This window comes from Berghia stephanieae, chromosome 2 (genome assembly GCF_034508935.2).
Source record: "Berghia stephanieae isolate SIO BIC M18660-M18661 chromosome 2, UCSD_Bste_1.3, whole genome shotgun sequence".
NCBI classification, from domain to species: Eukaryota; Metazoa; Mollusca; class Gastropoda; order Nudibranchia; family Aeolidiidae; genus Berghia; species Berghia stephanieae.
The window spans coordinates 72960892-72978391 of NC_088361.1; the positions used below are offsets into that span (position 1 = coordinate 72960892).

At 36.0% G+C, this 17500-nt stretch overlaps 1 protein-coding gene across 2 annotated transcripts in view; it reads left to right on the forward strand.

Annotated features, from left to right (window-relative positions):
* Nucleotides 1–17500, forward strand: part of LOC144965497 (fibroblast growth factor receptor-like 1) — a 344965-nt gene that overhangs the window by 288870 nt on the left and 38595 nt on the right. For both annotated transcript variants that reach the window (XM_078900896.1, XM_078900895.1), the window contains exon 3: nucleotides 7609–7733. In XM_078900896.1, the coding sequence (XP_078757022.1) occupies nucleotides 7609–7733 (125 nt within the window). The remainder of the gene's footprint in view (nucleotides 1–7608; nucleotides 7734–17500) is intronic.

A 17500-nucleotide genomic window follows, 5' to 3' on the forward strand; every position in this document is an offset into this window, starting at 1 on the left:
ATTAAATCGAGATATAAAGGGACATTTGTATACGTAGAGACACAAATAAGATATATGATTATACTATTTTTTTCCTGAAAAGCGTCACCATATTAAAGCATTAGATAGAATTGAAAGCTTTATTTCATACATCAAGCGTCATGCATTTTTGACGTCCTGTCCGTCAACACATAATATTATATCTAAATGTATATTTAATGGGAAACATCAATTTATTGAAAAGCTTTACTCGAACTCAGGCCAATGTTTAATTGTAAGATACGAAGCGGTTTTGCTTGTTTGTTTTTGTAATTTTTTTGGGGGGTGGGGAGGGAGCGGGGGGGGGGGGGGGGGGGAGGGGGTTAAAATATGTTTGTTTTGTTGGGGGTTTTTAAAGTTGTTGTTGTTTTTGTTTTGTGTTTGAAGAGTCTGTAGTTAGAATACAAGGGACATGGTCTAGAAATTAGATTCCAATCTGAAGGACCCTTAAAATATCTTCTCGGTATCCTTCCTGTTGAACCATAATATAAGCAACAATATGCTTTATAAAATCAATGAAATTACGAGTCCTGTCCTGTCTATTTTCTTTCCTATTTTTACGCGTGTGGAATATATTATAAATATCCTTTTCTGCTTTTCATGCCTGCTATGTCTTGATTATTTTTTACTTGTCATGATCTTTTAAACACGGTTATACTCCGCTCATGACATCGCCAACTGACGCACAGGCTCATTGTTAAGATCATTCTTAATCACACAAAAAAACTGATGGAAGAGAAATCGGCACGCGGCACGCAATAGTCTCACCGGCAATTTGAAAGGAAATGAGATTTACAGATCAGGTGTAAAGAGTGGGTATTTGATTGGATGATGAGAAAGAATATTCAACTCAATGATTCTAAAAATCAAATATTTCTGACATGTTCTCTGTGTCAAAAGTAACTTGTGTACGTTGTGTTTGATAAATTTGGTAGTTTGTTTTATGGCGTTACTGTGGTCTAATGTAGGCCACTGTGGCCAGTCGTCTCCAAGCAGTATCATGTCGGGATTAATCGGATGATTTTTACAATTACTTTTTCAATTTTAGAATTTCCGAGATAGAGGAGTATTCATAAAGTGTCCTATTTAAGAGACCCAACAACACGCAAACGGGGTGGAAAGGGCGGAGGGAGGATTTGATAATCTTGTCCTATGGAAAATAAAAACGCTCGAGGTTAGGACATAATATGACCTACCTGATTACGGTGTCATGTCAATCGTTCAGTAACCACGCCAGTAATCCTTTTAAAAAAAGGAAAAATAAAACCAAAAAAATAGAGATTCATATAGTGCAATAACCCCAAAATGTGATCCAATTATTGATCTATTCCTTTCTGAGGGTGTTACAAAGCAACTTGTTTCTCTTTTATTCTCAAAGCGGGATTACTGTAATGTTCTGTTGTTTGCAGGCGGCTGCAGACGGTCCAAAATAATACTGCCAGATTGGTCTCTCGAAGGCGGAGGTTTGACTCTGCCACACCTCTCCTTCGAAGATTACACTGGCTGCCAGTTGAGAAAAGGGTCAAATTCAAAGCATGTGTCTTAGTTTATCGTTGTCTGGAAAACACTGCCTCACAGGACTCCTAAAGAAAAATTCGACAACCCGACCTTTGCGTCCCTTTAATGGCACCACCCGTTTGGCTATCCCACGCATTCGTACAAAGACGGGAACAAGGTCATTTTCTCTTTTGGTCCGTCACTATTCCACAGAGCATTCGGGAATCCTCATCATTGTCTGTGTTCAAGAAATCCTTGAAAACATTTCATTTTTTATAGACCATGTACTTTCTGTTAATGTTTTGTGTTGATGTAAAGCGCCAAGAGCCTCATGGGTGAGGACACCGTGCGCTCTATAAGAGCCTATTATTATTATTATTATTATTATTATTATTATTATTATTATTATTATTATTATTATTATTATTATTATTATTATTATTATTACGGTATTATCATCATCATCATCATCATCATCATCATAATTATTATTATTATTATTATTATTATTATTATTATTATTATTATTGTTATCATATTATTATTATTATTATTATTATTATTATTATTATTATTATTATTATTATTATTATTATCATTATTATTATCCCCCCTCCCCATCTCTCTTTCTCTCTCTCTCTCTCTCTCTCTCTCTCTCTCTCTCTCTCTCTCTCTCTCTCTCTCTCTCTCTCTCTCTCTCTCTCTCTTTGAATGGGTCTGTGCTACATAAACAGATATCATTTTCGCGAATTATAATAATGTTGGTTTTTAAAAGAATAATAACATCCTAAGTACGCTGTGTTGTCCATGATAGACGTGACCCTTCAAACATATCAGGATGATTTTGAGGGGGGGAAAATTGAAATTAAAAGCATGATGATCAGAATTGGCAAATTAACGTTTTTGTTTGATTGTTTGTTTGGGGTTTGTTTGTTTGTTTTGTTTTTGTATTTGAGTTGGGGGGGGGGGGGGGGGGTTGCGGGGGTTTGCTTTTTGTTTAATTTATTGTATGTTTGTTTTTGTTTTTTTGTTTTGTTTTTTTTGCTTTGTTTTTATTTGTTTTCCATTTAGTTTCATTGTTTGTTTGTTTTTGTATATTTTTTTTTGTGCGTATGTTTTTTGTTTGGTTGTTTTTAATTTTTTTGTCTTATCAATCAAACTCACTCCCCTCAGCATATGTATTTTTTAACTGTTATTTTACAATTTGAACCTTAAATTTTAATCATCAGATTAACCCTGTATAATACATTTTGGAGACTTCAGTCACATATAAATTAATGTGTGTCTGACAATTATTGGCTGAGCATATTTAGGTATTTTGATGTTCTGTCCTTGGATATTATATAGTCTTTTACAAAAGAAACTAGACAGTTTGTTTCCGCTAATAGTTTTAATTTAATTGAGATTTATATAGCGCAATATCCACTAAATGTGCTCAAAGCGCTTTACAATTGGCCCCTGGTCAACAGCAACATTTAATATGTAGGACGGGACATGACGCCTGTTAGGCGATATTACCATTTTTCGGACAAAGACAACGCTATAACGGCCAGGTACTCATTTTACACCTGAGTGCGGTGAGAGAATGTGAGTAAAGAGCCTTTTCCAAGGACTCAACTATGCGCCGAGCGCGAGGGTCGAACCCAGGACCTTCCGATCCGAAAGCGAATGTTATACCACTAGACCACATAGCCGCAAAATTTTAATCATCAGATTAACCCTGTGTAATACCTAGTTCGATACTTGTTGGAACAAATACAATGATATAGACATATTTGGAAACTAGACAAAATTAGTTTTCTTTAAACTATTGAAAACCAATATCTTTAAAAAATCAATTTTGCAAAATCGAGCACAAAATTGAAATCATCAGACAAGACGCACTTCAGTATTGTGTATGTCCACCGTTAGAATTGATCAATGCCACAACTCTTTGCCTCATTGGTGATGTCGGCAAATAGATTGTTTCTGATGGTATAAAATTAAATGTGAAAATGTCGAATTATTCATCGAATTTTGTACAGCTTTCTTGTTTATTTTTATTAGCTTTCCTTTCATAAAATTCCACATATTAATATTATGTTCAATGGGATTCAAGTCAGGTGACACAGCTGGTCACCCTTACATTTGAATCGTTTTAGAAAGCAGTTATTTGTTGAGCTCCATGTGCTGAGGCGTTATCAAACTGAAATATTACTATTTAATTATTCAGATTCCGAATAAACGAGATGACATCGCTGATGCATAGGTCTGAGTTGAATCTTGATATCTATTAGCTCAGTTTTATTACTTTGGTCGAATTACTGCGTTGTGACATTTCAAACCAAGCTAACTGTACGTAACATTTGGTACGGCAACTGCTGCGCAGCACATCTTACGCTAAATGAATGTCTGAAAGATTTTTGGTGCGCCTTTACATGTAACTTTTCTACCAACCTGTTTGGCGGTCCGCATCTGCTCCTCTTTTGCGTCAATAAAGGCATGCAATACATCAACCGAAGACAAATGAGTCTACATTGTTAAGATATAGATAAACGATGTACCAATTATGTGTTCTCTTATATGTGATAATAGCAAATAAAAACTATCTAGTTTCTTTTTGTAAATTACTCTCTATAAGGGAGCTTTTGATTCAATTGGTATAACAATCAAACTGATCGAGCTCGATTTCACACACACACACACACACACATACACACACACATTAGTAAAATCATCTTCCCCCCCCCCCCACCCCCCCCCCCCCCCCCCCCCCCCCCCCCCCCCCGAGGATAGCTCAGTCAGTCAGTAAAGCACTCTCTCCACAAGCAAAAGGACCAAGATCGATCTCTGATTGTGTAGCTGGTTCTGTTCGATCTAGTGGAATGTACTATACAATAGACTAATGTCCTATAAAGGGTGACATCAATGCTATTGACGGTTCCCAGGATATACTCTGGCTTCATCGGCTTAAAAGAAGGACTTTTAGGACTACTTTTTACCCTTCCCGCCCTCCTACCCTCAATATTCTTGTTTTCCAGTCATCTCCAAACGGTATTATTACGACAGAGAGAGGTGGGATGACAAAGAAGCACCTCTTTTAAAAAAGAGAGGATGAAAATTAGAGAGAGAGAGAGAGAGAGAGAGAGAGAGAGAGAGAGAGGGGGGGGGGATAACGATGTCGGTAATCGGAGAAAGAAAGAAGATATTTAAAAGGAGATAATGTAAGAGGATATGCAGCAGGTGTATCGGGGAATTTGAAGCTTGGGTTTGAGAGAGAGAGAGAGAGAGAGAGAGAGAGAGAGAGAGAGAGAGAAATAGAGAAAAGATAGTGATAAGGGGAAGAGAGAGAAAAAAAGGAGGGAGGGGGGGGGGGAAGGAGCAGAAAAAGTTGAAAATCAAGACAAACATAAAACTATTAAGTCTAAAATTGGAAGAAACGAGTAACGAAGACCTCGGCTAGAAAATGATAAGCCCCATAAAATGGATTGAGTCCAGGCATCGCAATGAGTAAAGGGAGCTAATTAAACGGGAAACAAATTAATGGTTTACCCAACCCTTCCTTCGGATGTTCAGAAATACAATGCCTCGTCTTGTAACAAAAACAAGCATTGTTGGGCGAGGTAAGTGACTAGGTGTGTAACAAAAATTTGGCATTGTGCCCATGGGATAGGAACTTTATATTTATCACCTCATTTGACTCATGTGTGAGAAGCTGGTTAATGAATGATCTGAGACCTGTCGCTCTCACATCAATTGTCAGGAAATGTTTTGAAAAACTTATTTTGTTACGAATTGATAACCATGTTAGACCTCTTTTGGACCCTTATCAATTTGCCTACCAAAGTAAAGGCAGTGTAGAAGATGCCATCCTAGTTTTTACAAATAATATCTACAAACATTTAGACACGCCTAAAAGCTACTTCAGAATTCTTTTTGTTGATTTTTCATCCGCATTTAATACACTTCAGCCCCACCTCCTTGCTCATGAACTTTCTACTTTTAAAAATAAGCCTTATATCATCTCCTGGGTGCTAGACTTCCTTACAAATAGAACACAATATATACAAGTAAAAGGAAATGTCTCCAATAACATTACTATAAATATTGGTGCTCCGCACGGCTGTGTAATCTCTCCCATGCTCTTTATACTTTATACAAACGACTGTAAAAGCGCAGGTTTAAACATACCCCTTTTAAAATTTGCTGACGATACAACTCTACAAGGACTAATTACTAATAATAACGAAATAAATTATAAGAAAGAAAGAAAGAAATTTGTTTCCTGGTGCGACAATAACGACCTTGAATTGAATGTTAGTAAGACCAAAGAATTAATTAAAGACTTTAGAAAAGATAAGAATACAAAAGACCATATAACTATTAAAAATGAAAAAGTAGAACAGGTAGTAGAATACAAATATCTAGGAGTCACCATGGACAACAAATTACGGTGGGACGTACATTCCAGTTATATCAATAGTAAAATTAATCAAAGAGTTTACTTTTTACGGAAATTGTCCCAACTTAGCATTGACAAAACACTTTGTACGCTATTTTATAGATCTGTAATAGAAAGTGTTTTGGTTTTTTGTATTATTGCCTGGGGGGGGGGATTGTCTTATTTCAGCAAAAGCTAACTTTGACAGGATTATTAAAAAGCTAATAAATTTACTACAGGATCCGTGTCTTTTAATGATTTATATTCAGAATACTGCTTAAGAAAAATTAGTAATATCTTAGATAATCCAACTCACCCTTTAAATCTTCAGAGCACTAAGTCGAACAGAAGTGACCGATTGTTGTCTATACGAACAAAAAGTGAAAGATACCTCCGATCCTTTTTACCGTACAGTTGCAGAATTTTTAATAAGGAAAATAATTTATAAATTTTGGTCTACGTCTGTTTTAACTTTGAAACCTTTTCTTTAAAATTACTCCATACCGACAATCAATTTTTAAACATCAATTTATAAAATCGCTTACTACAACTTTTCTATTGACCTTTTTATTCTACATTACGTGCCATGTAATTTATACTATCTAATTTTTCTCAGTCAATTTACAATAGTATTATACTGTAACTAATTCTTAGCTTTTTACTGATCTTTTTTTCTTCTTATATGTTGACATCAATATACCTTTTCTAGATATTTATATCTTTACTCTTTTATAATCTGTATGTCCCTTAATTTACACTATGTAATTATTCTTACAGCCTACAATATTATTACACTATAGACGTCTATATACCTATTACCAAATTTTACTTTACCACATTATATTTACGTATATTATGTTTATGTATGTATCATTGTCGGCATTTTATACGTCTGTACAAAAAATTCCTTTTGGATTAATAAAGTACATTATTATTATAAGCAGCGATGGATATTATAAGTGTACAAGCCTGACAGCTTATTTTACACGATGTGAAATTGGAATTTGATTATTCCATATATTATGGCCTGCTGGGGCATTATGACGCGCATTGGTGTTGGTTAAGGAAAAAGAGGGATATATAAGTTCATAATATTTTTTGAACAAGCTTGTAGGAGTACACTTGGTAGGTGCTCCTCCTAAGCTCAGGTTATCTATTTCTCAAATTCTCCAATTAGGGAAAATCTATTTGAAAATAGACTTAACGAGGTCTTGAAAGTCACCCTACTTCAACCTAGTAGTCGTATGTCTTCAACCCGACATTCCTTCAACTTCTTTAACTGCCGGAGGGTGACTCACAATATTTTACTGAATGTCTCGGATATTTTTACCAGGGCTCCCTTCAAAACAAGTGGATTAAAAAAAAAAATGAATAGCTCCTCCAGCTGTTTTTGCCAATTGGAATTTGGAACTTGAATGTATTGGATTTTGTTGCTGAATTTACTTTGTTTTTTAGTTCTTTGGTTCTCGCTAATTTTATTGTGTAGAGAAGGTGGGTGGGGGGGGGGGGGGGTTTGCTTGTTCCGATTTCATTATCTTAATTTTAAAAATCATTTTTAGACATTCTTGCCGTTATATATTTGTTTTGTTTTGTTCCGTCTTTTTTTCTTTAGTATTTCCGAGTTTGAAATGCGAATAATGTTTTTTTTTTGTTTTTGTTTTTATCTTTAACAGTATCGGCAGCCAAGCCTGTGCGCTATTCATTACCACGGTTTTTGGATACACCAAATAACATTACAGCTGTCGTTGGCTCGGACGTTGTGCTGCCTTGTTCCGTCGCTAACCTGGGTACAAAATCGGTAAGTACCCCCCCCCCCCCCTTCTCTCTCTCTCTCTCTCTCTCTCTCTCTCTCTCTCTCTATCTATCTATCTATCTATCTATCTCTCTATCTCTTTCTCTCTCTATTCTATCCTACCTATGTTAGCTTATGCATATGTAATGAAATAAATGCATTTGTCACTATTAGCATGAGACTTGCAGTGCAAATGCTGGCTACCTTTAAACAGTAGATACTTTAAGCCACATTTTAATTGTACCATTTTAACACGACCATCACCAGACAGGCTGAGAGTTAAATAAAAGTTAAAAACAACAGGGGTCTAATTCGTGGACCGGGACTAGGACGATAGGCCGGGACTAAAACCGTAGTCTCGGACTAAAAGTCGTTGTAAGCTATTCATAAAGTCATAGACTAAACGAGGGACTAAACGGGTGAAATTTACACCTTCGATCTCGCAGGCGTAAATAGCGTAGTCCGGGACTAAATATCAAAATTATATGTGCTACACGTTGGGGGAAGTAATTGTACAGCGATTAGAACAAGGCTACATACTTTAAACTGAAGCTTACAATCAATTTCACATTGTTATTTATCTATTTATTTCAATTATGAATATAAAAAAAGCAAGAACAATTCAAAAAATAATTCTATGTGTATGAAACCATGTACAGAATGCATAGCAACATAAACACTTTCGGCAACTTAATAACGTATGTTTATAAACATAATTTAAGAAGTGTCACACTTTGTGACACAGCAGTAGCGTGTCTAAAACCGGTCGCACATCTATTCGGTATCTTTATGGTTATTTATTTCGGGAATTCTCAATGAAAATATTTTGTCCTTAAAGTAAGTCCTTCTGAGCCAGGTGGGTTGATTTTAAGACAAATTATGTCCTTTAGAGCCTTGTAGCCTTGTACAGGAGTTATCCCGGTTTCAATAGCGTGAAGCGGACAATTATGTATTTGTTTGAAAACCTTTGCACAAGACAATAGTCTTTCGCAGATTACTATCCTAGCTTGACAGGTACCCTTTTACACCTGAATGGAGTGAGTGATTGGAGTATATTTTCTTGCTCTAGGAAAGTACAAATTGGCTCCGTTCGAACACAGAACCTCTGAGTCAAGAGTAGAACGCGCTAACCACTCGTCCACACAGATAACAGTTTCGTCCAATAGGGGAAATTTTTCTCGAGGGTCTATTCCAAGGGAAGACTGGAATAACCCAAGCGTCAGCCGCATTTCAGCGCCGCAAATTGAACTAGGGCGAGGTGACTTGCTCAATCCCAAACAGCGCAGCAGCGGGTGATCGAACCTGTTACCTTTCGGGTACGAAGCAAAGATCGTACCGCCGAGCCATGCTGACCCTCTATTATTCTCTTCAATGGACGCTGGTCCGCCAAAGATTACTTTCATCAGCGAACTGGTATTCCTTTGCACCTAGATAAAGTGAGGTGATTCCAAGAAAAACATTTTAGGATAAGATTGGAGATCACTATAGTTGACCCTTGAGCAATCTTTGGGTCATTAAAGGATGCACCTTAGTTTCTATGTAATAAAGCACATAAATATGCATTTACATCCATATTGATAATGTATAGCACATAAATATGCATTTCATCCATATTGATAATGTATTTGCACAAGCGATACGCGAGGTGTGTCCTGGGACAGTCCTGTCCTAGTGCGTTAACTGTTTTGAATAGAATTTTTCTTCAGTGGGACAGGACAAATTCGTCCCAGGACAGTCCTGTTTTAGTGCGGTAGGAGCCTAAGTTCTTGAGAGAAGTGAGTAATGAAGCTTTTATATCAAGTGGCTACGTGACAGTGGTTGAAAGGAAAGTATTCACAAATTAATTGAAATGAATTCAAAGAGAAGGCTATTAAATGAATAATAATCTAAAATAGAAAGTAACGTTTTTCTAAGCTTACCGAAATATAATGAGATGAACTCGTACTACTCATGAATGTATTACCAAAATAAATATTTAGAAAAGTAAAGGTGAATCCATGTATGAGACAAATAGTTTATTCAGAAATGTTTTACTCCAAACATTGATCAATGAAAATGACCTTCAACTTTAAAAAATGTCTCGGGTTTTAATCGATATTTTAATATGAAGTAAAATTTCTCTGAACAAAATGTCAAAAGACGTTTTGTCTGTGTAAGGTACTACAGGTCTAATCTTTTTTATGAGGAATAGAAAGAACGAAATTGACGTCGGTCAGCTCCTTGTTATTGTTTTTAACCAGTCATTTTTATGTATTAATTAGTCTATAAATGTTTAAAGTTACACATAGTTTTGTGTGCGTTTGTACGTTATATCCGGCTAGCGGATGTTATGAGGTATTTGATTAAACGCATAGCATCCTAGTAAGCTCGAGTCGCATCGCTGTTATCACTGTCTTGGTTAATAATGTAAAATAATAAAACCAATCGTCTCAAAACGTCATTTTATGCTGAGGCGTATCAAGCGACAAAATTTGATATAAACTTAAAATGATAAGAATTGTGAAGCTGCCACAGACATACAAACTATCGGCCTATCTATATGTCATAGCTAATTTATTTGTCCCACCGCCTCGAATCGAGGTATGGGGAGGGGGGGGGTTGAAATTGAATTTATACCAAAAATATTAGTTAGACTTGTGGTTGAGTTTAAATGTCTTATTTGAGAAGAATTGATATAGAGTTTTTGTTTGCTAAAATCCAAGATTTCATATTTTTAAACAGTTTAACTTTAAGTTGACTATTCACATCGGGTTCATCCGTTTAGAAACGATTGGGTCACATATATGTCGATACGTCAGGTGGATGTTTAAGGCGAGTTGGGGCGCTGGGACGTGGCTTCGAGAAATTAAAAAAAAAAATAAAGGGTTAGAGTTAATCAGGGCCTTTTAAAACTAGTACCTCTTTTTGGCCATCTTGACTAAAGCCGTATTTTGTCTGTAAAGGGGTAAGTTGATGCGCTCAATCTTACTTAACCGAACCAGCGACCACCTGAGCTCTAGCCCTTCGGTCTTGTGCCATGACGTAGAAGTTAGACGTCTTTTGATGAGCTCAATAAACCAATAAGTGTAGATGTATACCACTGAATATAATCCATAGACAGTTTTAAGTTTTGGAGGAAGATTACGACGATACAACAGGAAAGAGACGAATTGTGGAAAAGAAGAGTTATTTTTAAAGAATGAAGCAAAAACATTATAATGAAAGATTGAAATTAATCGCTGAGTCACTGATAGGTTTACGACAGTTTAAAACGAGTGATGAGCGCTATACTTTTCTTAAGTCTAGGAAATAGAAACAAAACAAGATGCACTTTATTGTGTCCTAGTGGTGAAGAGTTATTTTAGCCCCTAAAGTTATCACCGCACAATAACAAAACGCTCTTTTATAAAATGGCCAATTCTTTTTTTTTTTACATCACTTGTTTTAAAATGTCCAGATAGTAACTTGTCAAAATTATTAATTCATATTAAGAATTAGACTCCTGTATAAGAATTATCGACAGCTTGTTTCATCGATTTCATATTGTGAAAGTATGTTTTGGCTGGACGAAAATCAATTTAGTATACCTCAGCAGCAGTTGAGAACAGACGGGGCTGTAAATTAATAGACATCCTGTTTGTGGTTTGCTATAGAGCTGAAGGCAATTTAGACTTGGGTCTATCTTTATTATTGAAACCACTTTATGGATATAATTAGTTTATGGATCCACAAGAAACAATAAGTGGTGGTTATAAAGCATACTGATTTTAAAAAGAGCTTTTAAATAGTGTATATATTCACTAAATGCTTAATGCGCTTTACAAGGGCCCGAAGCCCATAACAACACTTTTCATGTTGAATGGGACACATGATGCCTATTACTATAATTTTCGACAGAGACTACGCTGTTACCGGCCAGTTATTCATTTTATACCCAGTGCTGTGAGATAGTGATGAAAAAAACGCCTTTTCAAGGGATTAATATTTGCGCCGCCCAGAGTATGACTTGAACCAGTGACCTTCCGATCCGAGGGCAAGTTTCATACCACTAGATCATAAAGTCGCAGAAATACATAGCGCTAAAACTCCAAACGTCTCAACACATTAATCTAGTGTAAGATACCTGTATTTTATTCTTTGTTTCACTTTAATATGAAGTAACGTCTTATCAACATGAAACAGACAAAAGGCAAGAGCTTTTTTATTTCGCAATATCCACTGAATATAATATAAGCGCTTAACAAGGGGTAGGAAGCCAACAGCAACACTTAAAATATATGACTAGACATAACGACAGTACGGTTTTGTTAAAATAAAAAGCAGATACATGACTGAATTAATGACCAAAAGGAGTGGTTCTCACTATTTTCAAATGCTAAGAGCCCACAATTTTTTTTTAAAAGATAATTTTCTAACGAAAACTATGATCTGTTTTGAATATATAATAAGGACAGCTATACTGAAAGGACATTCATGTGGAATCTTCAGACAACGCTAGTGGGGGCCAACAAAAAAATCTAGAACATTCAAACCAAAATAACAGCAGGGGCATTATATGGCAAGATCTGCCTTTTTAGAGAGTGATTGTGAATTCGGGTTCAAAATTTTTTTAATGATTATTATTATCAGCAGTGAGTAAGAGTAGCCAAGAAACGGAAAGGATGAGTCGTTAGATATTCTAAAAACTGACCTTATAGTGATTGATTCAGGATGATTTCTTTAAAAGCTTGATTAATGAATGTGCATTATGTATGATGAAGATGAGGATGAACAATTAGATGAAGGGGAAAGGAGATGTACAATATCAACAGCGCTCTCGAGTAAACCTTTCTAAGGATAACAATAATATTAAGAATTTCCGAAAAACTTGGTTCGCAACCTTACCCATCCACTGACATAACTATCCCCCCCCCCCCCCCCCCCCCCCATATATAATGATAGTGTGAAAACAGTAAACACGTTGGCGATATATATATATTATATATATATATATATATATATATATATATATATATATATATATATATATATATGATCCAAGACGGTTCGACTCTTTGACGACTCGGGTCTTTGCCTACACTAACATTTGATTGTTTTCTAATTCCTTAATGTGATTTCAATTTGGATTTTATGTGAAATGTTTCGACGGTGGAAACGGTAACGTTTTGGGCGCTTTTTATTATGTTCCTGTTTGCTGTTGACTTTTTATGTGTGAAAAGTTTTTGATTCGAATGCTGACAACAACAATTCACCGCCATAACCGTCTTCTTCCCCTGTGACAACAAACGATAGGCAACCCTTCCGTGCTGCTCATCCATATGCCCATAGTCAAAGAAATAAGATGAAAAGAGGAAAACGGGGTGCTAAGGCTGGGATAAGAAACAGAGGACCAAAAAGACCCTTCCTCCCTATTCTTCTTCTTCCAGTGTCATCTCATGGGTTGAGGTCGACTTGAAATGACACGCCAATCTTCCCTGTTGACGGCTTGCTGACTGCATTCGGCTGCCGACAATCCTGTCCATGTCCTCACATCATCTATCCAAGTTCTTGCTGGCCTGCCTCTTCCTCTTTTCCCCTCAACTCTACCTTCAAGAATGTCCTTGTTGACAGTTTGATGGCGTCTTAGGTGTCCAAAATACCTTAGTTTTCTTGTTTTTATTACTTTCATTAGGGTCGGTCTGATATAAAGGATGTCACAGACTTCTTGATTTGTTTTCTTTTCTTTCCAACTGATTTTTCCAAGGCGACGGAAAGTCCACATTTCAAAGGCCTCAATTCTTTTCTCTATTTGTTTGTTCAAGGTCCATGTTTCTGAGCCGTAGAGAAGTGCTGAGTGGGCATAACATTTGACTATTCTTATTCTCGTTTTCATCTGCATTTGTTGCGAAATTAAAATGTTATTCAGTTGGCTGAACCTCGACTTAGCTATAGCAATCCTGTTTTTCACTTCCAGCTCATTCTTTCCGTTGTTGGTCATTGTCTGTCCAAGATATTTAAAAGAATCTACTTGTTCGATGTTTTGATTATTAATTTGGACTTTTGCGATTTTTTCAGGCTTCTTTGACATGACCATTACCTTCGTCTTTTGAACATTCATCTCTAGACCCTTTGCTGTACTGTTCAGGTTTACTTGATTTGCAAGGATCTGTAGATTTGTCTCGTTCGATGCCAACAATACTGTATCATCTGCATATCTCAGATTATTTATCCTCCTACCTCCAATAACAATACCTGGAATGTGCTCGGTTTTACGGAAGATAAACTCTGTGTACAGGTTAAATAGATATGGGGAGAGGATACATCCTTGACGAACTCCTCTTTTAATTGGCGTGAAAGGTGACAGATCGCCCTGAATCCTGATGGCTGCTTTTTGATGCCAATATAGATTTGTGATTAGCCGTATATTTTTGCCATCAATGCCTGCCTTTTCCAGACATGTCATTAATTCTCCATGCTGTACCCTATCAAATGCTTTTGCGTAATCGATAAAGCATGCATAGATTTCTTGTTGATGATCAATGTATTTTTGTGTGATATTATGTAAACAGAAAATTGCTTCTCTTGTCCCATTATTTTTTCTTAAGCCAAACTGTACATCGCCAACTTCATTATCGATGGTAGACCTGATTCTTTCTAGGATGATCTTCAATAATAATTTAGTTACATGGGGCATCAGACTTATTGTGCGGAAATCACTGCAAGTTGTCGCCTTTGGTTTTTTCGGTAGCGTGATGTAAACCGATTTGGCAAGTTCGTCTGGAATATAGCATGTATTGTAAATACTATTGAAGAGATCTGTTAGTTTCACAATTGAGAATTCTTTCAAAATTTTAGCATTTCTGTCCCAATGCCATCTTCACCCTCAGCCTTGCCATCTTTCATATTTTTCAATGCATTTTCTATCTCACATGCGAGTATTGGAGGACCGTCAATGTTGCTTGGCAAAGGTATTTGGGGCCAGTCATCATCAAATAACTCGCCAATGTATTGACGCCATCTTTCCTTTATATCCTCTTTCTCAAATAATATTTTACCATTCTTGTCTTTAATACAGTTATTGTTGTTAGTGGTGCGTTTTTTGCCCGAAATTTGTCTTATTTCCTCGTGGGCTGCTTTTCCATCTAGGCCAAATATTTCGATCATCCTGCATTTGTGGTTAAGCCAATTTTCTTTTGCTATGCGACATTTATGTTGGATTTTCTTATTCAGCGCTTCATACTCTGGTTTGTTCTTCATTTGTTTACGTTCTGACATGAGATCCAAAATTTCTGGTGTCATCCATGGCTTTCTTGTTCTTTTCTCCTTCTTTGGAATATCCTTATTACCGAATTTTATGCTGTCTTTGAATTTGTCCTCCCTATTATTGTTTAAGGAAATACGAGATCCCAATGACAAAAATGATGAACTACTGGCCTGCTTTAAGTAATTGTATGAATATAGAGAAAGTTCTGTCTTATGTTTTTCGGAAACCTGGCTAAATAAGAACATTATTGACGCTCGTGTAAAGGTTGACGGATCCAATTTGATTGGAGCTGGCAGGATACTAAATTCTGGAAAGGAGAGAGGAGGTGGTGTTTATATATACCTAAACAAAAATGGACACATGAAAACAACATACATGTATAAGAAACACTTTGCATGCCGGATGTTGAACTTTTATCCATCACTGTACGACCCTATTATTTGTCAAGGGAATTTACGGGATGTTCAACGTTGTGTACATTCCATCCAGTGCCAACTTTGTGAATGCAAAAGAAATTATTTCTAACTGTATACATAATAATGAGACAACACACCGAGACTCCAAACACATTGTTATGGGTGCTCTTAACCAATGTAATATAAGCACAGTATGTCCTAAATGTCAACAATATGTCAGTGCCAACAGGGGGTAACAACAGTCTTGACATGTGTTATGGAAATGTCAAAAACGACTACAAAGTACACAACTACCACCACTAAGGGACTCGGACCACAACAATAGACTACTAACTCCAAAATACAAACCGAAGTTGAAGACGAAAAAATCAGCAACACGTCGGTGAAAATCTGGTCAGACAATATGACAAGCTGTTTTGAGACAACGGACAGGGAGGTGTTTTCAAACAATACTGATGACACAAATGAACTCACTGACATTGTAGCGTCATATATAAAATTTTGTGATGATTTGTTTATTCCACGTAAGACAGTGATATGCTACTCAAATAATAAACCTTCGGTATCGTGTGAGATGAAGGAATTGCTCAATGAAAAGAAGATAGCTTTTTTTCGGAAAGAAAGAAAGACCAAGTGAAGGAAATAAATAAAAAGATTAAAAACCAAATTAGAGATGTAAAAATAAATCATAACAAACTTGAACAAACTTCTCCTCCAACGACTCGCGCACCACTTGGTCTCATCTGAAAAAAAAAACTGGCTACGCCCCTGAAAGGCAATCCCTTTGTTTTGAAAATCAACTGAACTGCTAATGATCTGAATTCTTATTACTCACTAATTGATTGTCTTGACTTCTCAAATGAATACAAAGAGCTTGAACACTTATTACTACAAAATAGGAACCCGTATATATTTTTACAAGTGATTAACATGAAGTCATTGTTTCTTTTATGAAATTTAATGTCAACAAGTCATGTGGGCCAAATAACCTTAGTGGTAATTTTTTTAAAACGTGCTTATGTTTTTACATATATTTTTAACATCTCTCTCTCTCTCTCTCTCTCTCTCTCTCTCTCTCTCTCTCTCTCTCTCTCTCTCTCTCTCTCTCTCTCTTATTATAATACCTGATTTGTGAAAGACATTATCCCTGTTCCGAAGAAAAAGAATATTAATTGTTTAAATGACCTTAGTCCAGTGGCGTTAACACCAATGGTTTTCAAGCTGTTTGACAGGTTTGTTTTACGATTTCTTTTAAATGAAGAATCGGATAAGCTAAATTCGCACCACGTTGCTTCAAATGATGTAGAAGTGTAGAACACGCCTTTATTGTTTTAGTAAATAACATCCTAAAACACCTTGTACAAAAAAGATCATATACACGGCTCCTTTATATTGACTTGTCTTCTGCATTCAATACAATTCAACCACATATTATGATAACGAAAAGCTTTTGGATTTAAATGTGTGCTAACAGTATCATAGCTTGGATTTTAGAATTTTTTTTACAAATAGAGTTCAGTCTTTAAAACTAAATGACACATTTTCTAGTCTAAAGACATTAAACACGGGACCCCTCAATGTTGTGTTTTGTCACCAACCCTCTATACCCTCTACACAAATGACTACAGGACTCACTATGATAATACAAAAATTATTAAGTTTGCAGACGATTCCGTTATTCGGGGTTTTATCCGTGACTCAAAGTCCGCATACTATGAGTAGATGGCAATATTTGTAGAGATGATAATTGATTTTCGACTAAAATTACATAGTGCCCCTAAGAATTGAGAATCATTTTGTAGAAATTGTTGATTTACTATAAATATCTAGGATTCATTATTGATAACAAACTGAACTGCATGTAAATAATATTTGTTCAAAACTTAGTTTTAGATTATTTTTCCTTTGAAAACGAATTTTTTTTTCACGTTACAAAAGAATGCCTTAATATGTTCTATCTGTCAATAGTTCAAAGTGTTATAACATTTGGAATCAGTTGCTGGGGTGGGTCCATCACTACTGGGGATAGAGAACGAATATATAAAATTGTGAGGAGAAACGAAAGCATTGTGTAGGCCACCCTGCCTACACAAAATACCCTCTATGAAGAATATTCATATAAAAAAGTTTCGAAC